The sequence below is a fragment of the Tursiops truncatus genome, chromosome 20, assembly GCF_011762595.2.
Source record: "Tursiops truncatus isolate mTurTru1 chromosome 20, mTurTru1.mat.Y, whole genome shotgun sequence".
In the NCBI taxonomy this organism is placed as follows: Eukaryota; Metazoa; Chordata; class Mammalia; order Artiodactyla; family Delphinidae; genus Tursiops; species Tursiops truncatus.
In genome coordinates, this window is record NC_047053.1 from 39,499,231 (window position 1) to 39,511,847 (window position 12,617).

The following is a 12,617-nucleotide window of genomic DNA, read 5'->3' on the forward strand; positions in this document are numbered from 1 at the left end:
GTGGGTGTTCCCAAGGAAAGGGAACTCTGAGTCGAGCTCCACGGGCCCCTTCCCCCACGGCCCCGGACAGCCCCAACCCCCAGCCTTAGAAACGGCAGCGTTCAGAGGCCCTCTGAGCTCCCAAACCCCTCCCTCTTTTCGCTACCCGCCCCCCCCCCACGCCCCCGCCGCCTCGCGGAGGAAGGGAAGGGGTTGCTAGAGTTCGGGGAGCGGAGGCTCAGAGACCCCGACGAGTCCTGGGCGCCACGCAGCCGAGCCCAGGAAATGGATGCCGGTTCTGGGGTTACGAGGGGAGCTGTCCAGCCCCGCAGGGTGAGCTAGCAGAAAGGGTGAGCCAACGTCGGCCAGGCGGAGGGAGCGGCGGGCGCCAGGGCCGGGTGGGGCAGCGACTCCCCCTCCAGCCCGCCGGCCCCGGGCGTCGCCCCCGCCCCCCACGTGGCCGCAGCCGTCCCAGCCCCTGCGAGGAAGCGGCGCGGCTTCCTGCGGCTTGGGACGGGGATATAGGCGCCCCCGCCCGGGACCGGCTCAGCGCCGCCGCTCCTCCTCGCCTGTTCGCCGCGCGATGGCCTCGCTCCGGGCGGAGCGCGCTGCCGGCGGCCCGCGGCTCCCCGCGACCGGCGCCGGGCGACCGGCAGCGCTCCGCCTCCTCCTGCTGCTGGGCGGTAAGCGCAGCGCCCCGAGGCCCGGGCGGGAGGCGCGGGAGGCCCCGGAGGGGAGACGGGCTGGACGGCCAAGACCGGAACGGGCCCCGGGGTGCGGATGCGGACAGCGCTGCTCTTTGGACGGTCCCTGGCCCCACCACGGTGAGGGCGCAGCGCGAGCTGCTTCCCACTGGGGAAAAGCTGGCGTGCCCGGGTCCCACAGAGAGGTCTTGGGACGCCTGGAGCTGGCGAGGAGGGAGGGGTTTGGATGTGAGTGGGAATGAATTGGTGCAGCCCCTCTCTTCTAGGCACTGAGGCATCCCGTGGGGGCCTGGATTGCTTCCCTTTTTTTTCTGAGCGTAGCCCTGACTTCCAAGGGTCTCAGCCCCCAACCCACACACCCCTTCCTCCAGGCTCCAGATCCCCAGCATCCCGTCTCCCTGCCCCTTTTCTGCCCACAGCTGTCCTGAAGCCCCAGGAGTCCCTGGCTCAACTTCTTCCCACCCCAGACGTCTTAAAGTCAGAAGGTGAGTACCCAGCAGCTGTGGGAGGGTGGCCCAGGGCAAGGAGAAGAGAGGTCTGTGGGGAGTGTCCCTTTCTCACAAGCCAGGCCCCAAACCCAACTGGTGCCCCTAAGTTATGCTCTGTTCTCTCTTGGGGTTCCTTGTGGTCTACCTCTCATCCCACAAAGCCTCCAGCCGGCTCTGAGCTGGCCCACCTCACAGGTGGATTAGAAGATCCCAGAAAAAGTGTATGTGGAAGTTCTTGCCAGGCGGGGTAGTGCTGGGCACATGGAAGACATTAAATTTTTCCTGAGCTGAGACTCTCTCCGCAGCCAGGACTGTCTTGCTTGGGAAGGCTTCTGAGGCTCTCCGGGTAGTTCCCATATTTGAAGACAGGAACAGTGGTTCCTCAATGGAAGTGCCTGGACCAGAGGGCTTGGAGGGTGGCGTAGGGGTGTGGTCAACGTGCAGCATCTCTGCCCACAGGGAAAACAGTGGAGGAGAAGTATGAGACAAATGTCCTACGTTGCTGGGATGATTATAAGGTTCACATGGACTCTATCGAAAAGGATTGGTGTGACTGGGCACTCATTAGCAGGTAGGGGCAGTGCTGGAGGGCGGCTTGGGCCAGGGCTAGGGCTTGCTCTTTGTGGGCCTTGAGTAAGTGTGGGACAGTCCTCTTTTTGGGCCCAACCCTTCCCTCACTCTAGTCCTCTCCTGTCCCCAGGCCTTACAGCATCCTTCGAGACTGCTTGGAAAGGAATGCAGAAGAGTTTGGCCTGGGCTTCCCCAATCCCTGGGCAGAACAGATCATCTTTGAGACTCACCAGATCCACTTTGCCAACTGCTCCCTGGGGCAGCCCCCCTTCTCAGACCCCCCAGAGGATGTGCTCCTGGCCATGATCATAGCCCCCATCTGCCTCATCCCCTTTCTTGTCACCCTTGTGGTGTGGAGGAGCAAAGACAGTGAAGCCCAGACCTAGGGTGGCGTGAGCTCTTCAGCCGCCATCTTACTCCTTTCCTCTGCAGGTCTCTCCCCTCCCCTCCCTACTTCCTTCTCTCACTCCTACCCCAACTGCAGATCCTTAGATCGGTGGAAATGGAAGCTGGGTGGGGTCAAGGCTCAAGTTCTGTAATCTTCAAAATAAAACTGTTTTTTTTTGTACACTGTTCCCCTCCCTATCCCAGTGGGGCCTGTGTCCTTCCCAGAGTCTCTGCCATTCCCACAGGGCCTCTGTTCTGAGCAGCAAAGCTGGAAGAATCTGGATAGGCCCACTGTTTTGTTCACTTACCTGCCCCCCACCACCCCTTCCCCCACCCGAAGGCCACACCCATATACTTCCTTCTCTCAAGGCCAGGCCTTTCCTGCGTCTATCCAAACCCAGCTCCAGGAAACGTGCAGGAAGAGACTCCCTTCCGGTCTGGAGAGCAGCCGGGGAGGTGAGGGGGGTGGGATGAGGGAGGACACTTTGCCGTGGCTCCTGCAAGAAGGAAGGGGGTGCCACCCGGGAGCCCTGAATTTTCCCTTTCCTGATGCCTCAGTTTCCTCCCAGGGCCTGGGAATAGGAGCTCTGATCTGACCAACAGGAGTCCATCCCTAAGGACCTCAGGATTGAGGGCAAAGGCAGTGGGGGCTTCCTCTACTAGACTCGCCACAGGACTTCTCCTCCAGGTCCTTGGCCCTCATCCTACATTGTCCTGGACCCTGGGTGGGTGTGGCCTGCAGCCTGGCCACACACTGCCCCCTGGTGTCCACTAAAGCTAACAACCAGAAGATGGACGTGGCCTGGAAGAAGCTCAAAACTGAACCCTGCGATCAGAGACCTGTCATCCCCATAGCAACCACTCGTTCTTCACTGGATGCTTCTGTTAGCTTCTTGAGCCATACTTATGCTCCCTTTCCCACTTCTTAGGGACATACCTAGCGATCCACATTTCTGTATATGGACACTCCTATATGTTCCCTGGATGGTGAGGCCCAGTTCTCCCCATGGAAACTTCACCTCCAGTTCTCCATGGGACAAACCTGCCAGGTCATCAAAAATGTCTAGAGCATAACTTGGTTCTTCAAAAAGACACCCGTTTATTCCTTGTGGCACCTGGCACCTCTTTAGGAACTCTCCTCTCCTTGTTGAAATGTAAGCCTCCCTGAGTACATGCATATCCACTTCCTGGGACGTGCCTGTCTGTTCCACAGATATATACCTATATGCTTCTAGAACATATCTGTTTATTCTCTGAGACACACTTGTCCTCTCAGGACACATCTGGCTGTCTAGAGACATACCTATTCCCTAGGACATTTAGAGTTTTCACCAGAGAGAAACCTTTGCTCTATTTCCATGAATGCATCTGTCTTCTCCAAGGATATATCTATGCTCTTTTTGACCCATATTTGCCTTCATACATTTTACTAATATACATCAAAGGCATGTTGGTGTAAGACACTGTATATTGCATATTGTGTTGGGAAGATAAGTTAGATAAGGCTTGGCTTCTGCTTTCAATGGCTTTCATCTAGTAGGGAAGCCGACATGTACACAAATAAAAACAGTGGAGGGCTTCCCTGGTGGCGCAGTGGTTGAGAGTCCGCCTGCCGATGCAGGGTACACGGGTTCGTACCCCGGTCTGGGAAGATCCCACATGCCGCGAAGCGGCTAGGCCCGTGAGCCATGGCCGCTGAGCCTGCGCATCCAGAGCCTGTGCTCCGCAACGGGAGAGGCCACAACAGTGAGAGGCCCGCGTACAGCAAAAAAAAAAACAAAAACAAAAAACAAAACAAAACAAAAAAAAAACAGTGGAGTGTGTGGTGAGAGTCATGCAAGGGATGCAAGCCAAATGTTTTCTAAGTGCAAAGGAAGGAGGGGCCCATTTAGCTAAGGTGCAGTCACAGGAGGTGAGATCACAGGAGGGTGACTGTGGAGTTGGCACCTGACTGGGCCTTAGATGGAGTACATTCCCCTATGGGAGAGAGTCGAAAGGGAGGTGAGTTAGAAAATTATTGCAATAATCCAGGTTTGAGAGAACAAGGGCATGGACCAAAGGAGTGGTGAATGGGGAAATGGAAAAAAAATTAAAAAGTAGGGAACTTCCCTGTTGGCACAGTGGTTAAGAATACGCCTGCCAATGTGGGGGACACGGGTTCGAGCCCTGGTCCAGGGAGATCCCACATGCCGTGGAGCAACTAAGCCCGTGAGCCACGACTACTGAGCCTGCACTCTAGAGCCCGTGTGCCACAACTACTGAAGCCCATGCGCCTAGAGCCTGTGCTCCGCAATAAGAGAAGCCACCTCAATGAGAAGCCAGTGCACCGCAACAAAGAGTAGCCCCCGGTTGCCGCAACTAGAGAAAGCCCGTGCGTGGCAACAAAGACCCAACGCAGCCAAAAATAAAATATTAATTAATTAATTAAACAAATAAGTGAGCAGGAAAAAAAGCAACTAAAAAAATAAAAATTAGGAAAGGTTATTAAAAATAGGGGAGGGACTTGGATATGAAGGTGAAGTAGAGGAGAGGTTAGAGCTGACTCTGGCTTTGAACCTGGGTGCCATTAGAAGGAGAAGCTGGCCTGAAGAAAATGGTGTATAATATGAATAACAATGGAACAAGCTGTTATGTACCGTAGAGAGTTAGAAATGGGAGTGGTGGTGGTGCTGCTAGTGGTAGAAAAGGGTTGGAGCTAGAAATATAGGGTTAGGAGTCCCCTGCACAGAAAAGCCATGTGAAGCCATGAAAGGGATGAGAGTTCCTGGAGAGAAGGTGTACTGAAGAAGGCTAAGGTCCTTTAGGAAACACCCACATGTAAACAATGAGGACAGAAGAAGACAAAGGGAAAGATCAAAGAGATAGCAGAACAAGGATAAAGCAGTGCCATGGAAGCGAAGGAGATGGTACCCTTTGAGAGAACTTTTTTTTTTTTTGATGTGGACCATTTTTAAAGTTTATTGAATTTGTCACAATACTGCTTCTGTTTTATGTTTTGGTTTTTTGGCCACGAGGCACGTGGGATCTTAGCTCCCCAACCAGGGATCGAACCCGCACCCCCTGCACTGGAAGGCAAAGTCCCAACCACTGGACCACCAGGGAAGTCCCAAGAGAACATTATCTATTAAATGGTTCATTCATTCATTCATTCAACAAATATTTGTTGGGCACTTCTGTGGACCAGGAACTGTACACAGTGTAGGATGGACTTCGGTGGGGGAGATGTTAGAGATCAGACAGGAAATTGAGAGGGTGGTAGAGTCAAGGGAACTACATATTTTCCAGTAGGGATGACGTCAGCATGTTTGTAGACGAGAGGAGCCAGGGGAAAGGGAAAGAGGGAATATGATACACAGAGAAGTCCTGGAGGAAACTGGAAAGGAGAGGCAATCAGCTGCCAGAGGGTTGACCTTGTAAAGGAAGAGTGATACTTCTTCCTTTGAGTCCAAAAGGAAGGAGTAAAAGTGAGAGAAATTTTTGAGAGATGAATCCAGTGTGGTGACAGAGAGGAAAGATTAAGAGGTTCACATGCATGGCCTCAGTCTCATAAAAATAGAAGGGAAGGGCATTCTGCAGAGATGGAGGAGATGGGAACAGGTGGAATGGCATGACGAGTGTGGAAAAGTTTGAAGAGTTACCTTGAGGGATGTGACAGGGAGCCAATAAAAGACAAAGCGTCACTGGGCTGCACTGATTGCCCAGCAATGAGGTCAGTCAGGGAATCTGGGGTTCAGTCAGCAGGTTCCGGTGAATTTTTTTTTTTTTTTTTTCTTTTTCAGTAATACTCCTGCGGCCAGGCGTGAAAAAAAGAAGATCGGGGTGGGGTGGGGAGGTGGGCAGGGATCAACGACTCTGGTTTGGAAACTGAGCAGCAGGTAGGCAGGCAAGGGGACGGAATTGAATAGTCTAGGCTGGGTTCTTTTTCAGTAATACTCCTGCGCCCAGGCGTGAAAAAAAGAAGATCGGGGTGGGGTGGGGAGGTGGGCAGGGATCAACGACTCTGGTTTGGAAACTGAGCAGCAGGTAGGCAGGCAAGGGGACGGAATTGAGTAGTCTAGGCTGGGGAAGGAGTCAGATAAGACCAAAAGGGGTCCAGGGACTTGAGGCTAGAAAGGTGAGGACGTGGGAGAGGTGAGAGAGAGGTGGCTGTGCTCAAATACGGCAGCTCTGAATAATGGAAGCAGAGCCATTTCAAGCGATAAAGCTACAAATGAGCTCCTGGGGAATGATGGAGTCGAAGGACACAGGAATTGAGGGCAGCTGCGAGGGACTGAAGTTAAATGACACAAATGTTGACATTAAAAGAAGCCTAGTATAGTGGAAACAAGTCTAGGCTGGGTTCTGGAGACCTGGGTTCTACTTGCAGTTCTACTAACTGTGCCCACTTTGGGGGAGTGACTGCCCTTCTCTGGGGTGGAATCAGAAGACTTCTCAGGGCCGTTTCTGCTCTAGACGGTAAGGATTTGGGGATAATAGGAAGGGACGGGTTGACGAGGACGATCCCTCCCGTTGGGCAGCCCCTCTCCCCAGAGGAGCCCGGAACCTTTCTGCTGTGCTTTCTGCCCGGACGTGCCGGAGAGGAGACCGGAAGTCCTTTGCCGGCGGGTTCCGGGTTTCCTGGGCTACTACGATGGCGATGAGTTTCGAGTGGCCGTGGCAGTATCGCTTCCCGCCCTTCTTTACGTGAGGCTCAGACCCCGAGAAGCCCCGCTGGGCCTCCCTCCCCTCCCTAGGACCCCGGGCTCAGCACTGATGCTTCAAGTGGGGAGGGGGAGAACGGATCCGGTCGCCGCCACCCTCAGTCCCTCACTTTCTCCCCCGAATGCGCCCCTGGCAAGTGCTGCCGCTCGCTCTCTCACTTCCTCTAATTCTGCGCCCCACCCGCTTCACCCGGCAGGTTGCAGCCGAACGTGGATACTCGGCAGAAGCAGCTGGCCGCCTGGTGCTCGCTAGTCCTGTCCTTCTGTCGCCTGCACAAACAGTCCAGCATGACGGTGATGGAAGCTCAGGAGAGCCCGCTCTTCAACAACGTGAAGCTACAGCGTATCCTCCCTCAGGCTCTTCCACACCCCCCACACATGCACTTCCCCACGTGCCCAGACCTCACACTCCTCTTCACCCACAGAAGGCAGGTTCCCACCCCAACTGGCCTTGGGAAAGAGCCAGACTGTGTAGCTGACATCCATTCTACCTCCAGCTCCAACCCAAATATAGCACCAAGCCCTCTTGTCCGCGGCAGTGATGAGTACCCAGGTGTCATTCAGATCTTAGAATTTCTGCCCTGAAGCCAAGTACCAAGTTTTTCGACCTGAGCCTTTTTGACTCGTTGAAACTTTTGTCCTCTGTATGAGGCTCAAACTCTGGCATTACCTTTAGTAATTTTCTCCGCCTACTCTCCTTGTCCCAGGAAGTAAGGGTTGTTTTCTTTTGCTGCCTGATTCATCCCTAAAATATCTAGAGAATGGCTGGAGGAAGGAGAGATGACAGAGAGTGAGAAATGATAGTACCTTTCATTCTCTAAAGCTCTTCCTTTTTTTTTTTTTTTTGCGATACGCAGGCCTCTCACTGTTGTGGCCTCTCCAGTTGCGGACTCTCCAGGCTCCGGACGCGTAGGCTCAGCGGCCATGGCTCACCAGCCCAGCCGCTCCGCGGCACGTGGGATCTTCCCAGACTGGGGCACAAACCCGCGTCCCCTGCATCAGCAGGTGGACTCTCAACCACTGCGCCACCAGGGAAGCCCCTAAAGCTCTTCCTTTTAATTACACTAGTTTCTCTGTACCTTCCTCCCCCCAATATGCAGAAAATGCCAGTTTATATCCTGTTGGGGCACTGCACATCTATGTGTGTAGGTGGGAGAAGAAGGGTAGTTTGTAGCATAAGCCTGGCTCTGAGAAATTTTATCCCACCCAGTTCATTCCATTAATACCATTCCCTTAACCTTAAACCAGGGAAGCTGCCCGTGGAATCAATCCAGGTTGTATTAGAAGAACTGAGGAAGAAAGGTGGGTTCAGTTCCCCAGATTCCTTATTTTTCATCCTAGTTGGGTTTTCCTGAGGGCAGATTAGCACAAGTCTTTTCATTTTTTTTTTTTAACCCTTCAGTGGCTTTTTTTTTTTAATTAATTAATTTTTATTTTTGGCTGCGTTGAGTCTTTGTTGCTGCGCGCGGGCTTTGTCTAGTTGTGGCGAGCAGGGGCTACTCTTCATTGCGGTGTGCGGGCTTCTCATTGAGGTGGCTTCTCTTGTTGCAGAGCACGGGCTCTAGGTACGCGGGTTTCAGTGGTTGTGGCTCGCAGGCTTTGTTGCTCCACGGCATGTGGGATCTTCCCGGACCAGGTCTTGAACCCGTGTCCCCTGCATTGGCAGGCGGATTCTCAGCCACTGTACCACCAGGGAAGCCCCCACAAATCTTTTCTTTTAAGAACTTTTTTTTTTTTCTCTCCTGGCTTGGAGCCCAGAGTGTTCTGTACAGTAGCTCAGTTCCCTGGGTTCTTTTCCCCCACTGGTATACAAAATTGAAATCTCTCCATCTGTGCCCCAAGACCTGAAGAGGAGAATGGATGCCTTGCAGATAGTAATAGTAAAACAATCCTTGAATTTCTCTTTCTGAAAGCTGAGTCTCTTACACTCTCTTCCACCTTGGTTTTTGCCTCATTGTCTCTTCTTATAGCATGGTGCTTTCATAAGTATCTGTTTTGCAGGGAACCTCGAGTGGTTGGATAAGAACAAGTCTAGCTTCCTGATCATGTGGCGGAGGCCAGAAGAATGGGGGAAGCTCATCTATCAGTGGGTGAGACTATTCTGACGCAGTGACCCATGGCAAAGGAGAATGAATCTGTGCTCAGCAGATGCCTGGTGTTTTCAGATCCACACTGAGCAGAGTGGGAGGGGGCAGAAAGAGGAAGGTCTTCCAGGCAAGCCTCTTTCAATGACTCAATTTCCCTGGCTGGAAAGAACTTTCCTTTTTTTGCCTGTAGGAGGCCAGAGGCTATGTGAGGCCATGTTTGGAGAATGCAGTACTGGAAACCACGAGTACTATTGTTGGCTGGAGCCTTTGGCCACAGGAGATAAATGGGGAAAGGAAGGGAAAAAAAACACAAAAACCTGGAGCCCCTCCCCCACTACATCCTTATGGGGCTGTCCACAATATAAATGAGACTTTCTGAACAGTGTGGGTGTGGGGACAGACTCTCTCCCCTGTCACCACTAGCCCTAAACATTCCCAAGGGAGAGAGGAGGGGAAGAAGCGCCAACAACCCAAATATAACAAACACACACCACCCATTCTTGAACAGGAAAACAACCAGAATGAGAGGTCACTCCTCAGACACGTGAAGGCCTGTGGTTTAGTGGTTCCGAGCGTGTGTGTACATGTATAAATATAGCACCTGTAGGGTTTGTGGGTTTTAGGCCACTCCTCTGCTGAGGTGACAGCTCTGGTTTGGGAACAAGTATCATTCCTGGGTCAGAGAGGTGGAGCTGGTGAGTTTACCTTCTCCCAGGAAATTCCTGTTCAGTCCTGTTTTTTGTGTCCATAGGTTTCCAGGAGTGGCCAGAACAACTCCGTGTTCACCTTGTACGAACTGACCAATGGGGAGGACACAGAGGATGAGGGTAATGCTTTTTCCCTTTCTCCCCAGTTTTGTTATCTGAATCCTCCTCTGTCTAATTTTTGTTTACTTGACATTCAGATTTCCCATTTTTCTGCCTCTAAATTCCAAATACTAAATAATACAAAGGTTCTTAACCCATGTCCAAGATTTCCATAAACCATCTGAATTCACATGCAGAGAACCCACAGATTTTGTTTGTGGGGGTGTATGTGCATTTTTCTCAGCATAGAGTCCATATTATAAGATTTTGAAGGGCATCTGTGACCCATGAAAAGTTAAGAATTATTGGTAGAGATGCCAAATGAGGAACTAGGGCAGGAGATTAAGCCTGAAATTTCATTCCTTGCTGACCCAGGCTTTCTTTCACCCTTTATTCTTATAGAGGGCTCAAGATCTGTAGGTGTCAGCTGAAGGGATTGGGCCAACACTCCCATCCCCACCCCCTGCCCTTTAGAATACTATGGTTTCTGGCCAGACAAGGATTTGTATACTGTTTGATTTTTACATAGTGTAAATACTCTCTCAGCTCTTTTATCTCTGACTTCATATTCTGATCCCCAGGATCACCAAAAGTACCAATCTGAGCTGGGGAAAAAGGGGCACCTCCCCTTTCTGCCAGGCCTGGCTGCCCCAGCAGAGTTTACAGCTCTTGGCTTTCCCCCCACTTTCCTGCAGGCCTCTGCTTGCTACTCCCACCATCATGCCATGACTTCAGTGCTGCAGCCTTGCCCAGCCCACCGCTCAGGCCAGGCAAAGCTGGAAGCTTCCTCAGAAAGCAAGCTCCCTGACTCAAGAGCTGGGCCCCTGCAGGGGGTGAGGTGTGCAAGCCTGTTAGGGCTTGCCTCCTGCCTCTCACATCTCCCTGCAGTATCTTGCCATATCTCCAGATACTCAGGGGGCCCTTGGCTCCCAGCCTTGTTCCTTTTCACTAGGAAAGGGCAGATATTTGTGCTGGACCTTAACAGTCTCCTGGCCAGAGGCATGGCTATACCTCTTCGTGTTAGAACAGGTCCTCCCAATGGGTACAGATGCAGTTAGGGTCAGCGTACAGTGACAAGGGACTTGACCTCCCTACACTTGATTGTCAGGGCCCCTTCTTTGTGGCCCACAAGGAAACGGTGTTACTCTTGTATATCAGACACTAGTGGGCAGGGGGGCGGTTAGTGCGAGGGTGTGTGGGGGTTGAGTCTGACAGAAGAAACAGGAAGGGGGAATAAGCATGAACTCCCATTTCATGTTGACTCAGGCTTTCTTCCACTCCTTACTCCTAAGGAATACCCAGGAAGGGTGGGTGGGGGCAGCTGTAGCAGTACAGCTGGCCTGGAAAGTTCTGTTTCCAGCTGGACTGCTCTTCTCAGAGGTCTTGAGCCCCAAGGAGCTGAGTGTCCCTGACTACCCATCTCTCCCTGTCCAGAGTTCCACGGGCTGGATGAGGCAACCCTACTGCGGGCTCTGCAGGCCCTACAGCAGGAGCACAAGGCCGAGATCATCACTGTCAGCGATGGCCGAGGTGTCAAGTTCTTCTAGCAGAAACCTGTCTCCCTTTACTTCTTACCTCCTACCCTTCCAGGGCTTTCAAAGGGAGACAGACCAAGTGTCCCCACAGATTGGATCCGTGACTCCACCAGACTCCAAAGGGCTGCAGTCCAGGGGTGGGTTTCCCACTTATCCCATGTGTCTGTCCCTGGGATAGGGTGAGGCTGAGGTGCCAGGGAGAAAAGATGTGCTGCTCCCTGCCTCACCTCCTCTCGTGAGCTGGGGTCTGTAAACCTAAACACAAACTTCATTTGTGTCACACACGTAAGTACATACACACATGCACCTGCACAAGCTTCTGTTTCTTCCCCCTCCCACCCCTTTAGCTGCTGCTGCCTCCTCTCTCATGCTGCTGGTGCTGGATCTTTCCTAGGGGATGGGCGAAGCCCTGGCTGCAGGCAGCCTTTCAGGCAATGTGAAGATAGGAGGCCCAGGAAGGGGCCTGGCAATGAGAGGTGGGGCCGGACACTGATTTATGATATTAAAAAGCTTAACCCTACTGCCTGCTGCTGAGGTTATTACTGGAGTGGGCAAAGGGAAGGCTGTGAAGTGTTAACCCCCTGAGTGAATCCCAGCCTAGGGGAGGGGAGAGAATGCCTATGGCCTTTGAAAAGGTCCTCTCGTGCTGGCGGGCTCCAGCGAGCCTGTGGTTTTACATCTGCCGGGTGGGCTGTGCGGGGGAGTGCCGATGGCACACAGCTTGCGGACAGACTGCTTTCTGTCTCTAAAATGGAGTAGCTTAACGACTTCCCCCTCCCTCACCATCTCCCCGTGGAAGTCCTGAACTACTCTGAAGCCCCTCCCTCCATCCATCTGCTCTGGGTGGGGTAGCTGAGGCCAAGGGGAGCTGAGGGGGAGTAAACCGGATATGGACTTCGGTTTAGTAGAAACTTCGGCAAACAGACGGGGAGGAAGGAGAGCCCACAGAGCAAAAACAGCCACTCCGGCCAGGATGCGGTCAAGGTGGGGAGGTGGAGAGGATGGGTGACCTGGTCCTTGGTTTGGGGGAGGGGCTGGCTTTGGGGTGCACACACCCATCCCTGTGCAGCCCGGAGGGACTGGGAACTGCGACGTCGGAGAAAACCAGATCTTTCCATTGACCTCTGTATTGTCGGCCTGGGGCCATTCCGGACGATTAGGAGGGGGTGGCGCTACCTTATCTGGGTCGTGCAGGCTGGTGGTAGCCTCCTCCTCACCACCCCCCTTTCTAGGGCCAGGGAGCCGCGGTCACTTTTCATCTTCCTGTCCCAGTACTGTGTTCCCCCAGACAGGTTTGCGCACTCGTAGTGCGGGAGGACATACCGCCGCCTCGCACCCGGCTCCGGCTTCGGAATGAGACT

The 12,617-nt window shown here is 53.1% G+C and overlaps 2 protein-coding genes across 2 annotated transcripts; both read left to right on the top strand.

The window, feature by feature from the left end:
* The first annotated feature begins 201 nt into the window (after window positions 1-201).
* On the top strand, window positions 202-2,309 carry RAMP2 (receptor activity modifying protein 2). The gene is made up of 4 exons (XM_033847687.2): window positions 202-662; window positions 1,103-1,168; window positions 1,631-1,742; window positions 1,872-2,309. The coding sequence occupies exons 1-4, from the start codon at window positions 563-565 to the stop codon at window positions 2,125-2,127; spliced, it is 534 nt and encodes a 177-aa protein (XP_033703578.1). The 5' UTR covers window positions 202-562; the 3' UTR covers window positions 2,128-2,309.
* Window positions 2,310-6,193: 3,884 nt separating this feature from the next.
* On the top strand, window positions 6,194-11,776 carry VPS25 (vacuolar protein sorting 25 homolog). Its single transcript, XM_033847292.2, has 6 exons — window positions 6,194-6,811; window positions 7,026-7,171; window positions 8,077-8,130; window positions 8,830-8,918; window positions 9,667-9,742; window positions 11,156-11,776. The coding sequence occupies exons 1-6, from the start codon at window positions 6,759-6,761 to the stop codon at window positions 11,266-11,268; spliced, it is 531 nt and encodes a 176-aa protein (XP_033703183.1). The 5' UTR covers window positions 6,194-6,758; the 3' UTR covers window positions 11,269-11,776.
* The last annotated feature ends 841 nt before the right edge of the window (window positions 11,777-12,617 follow it).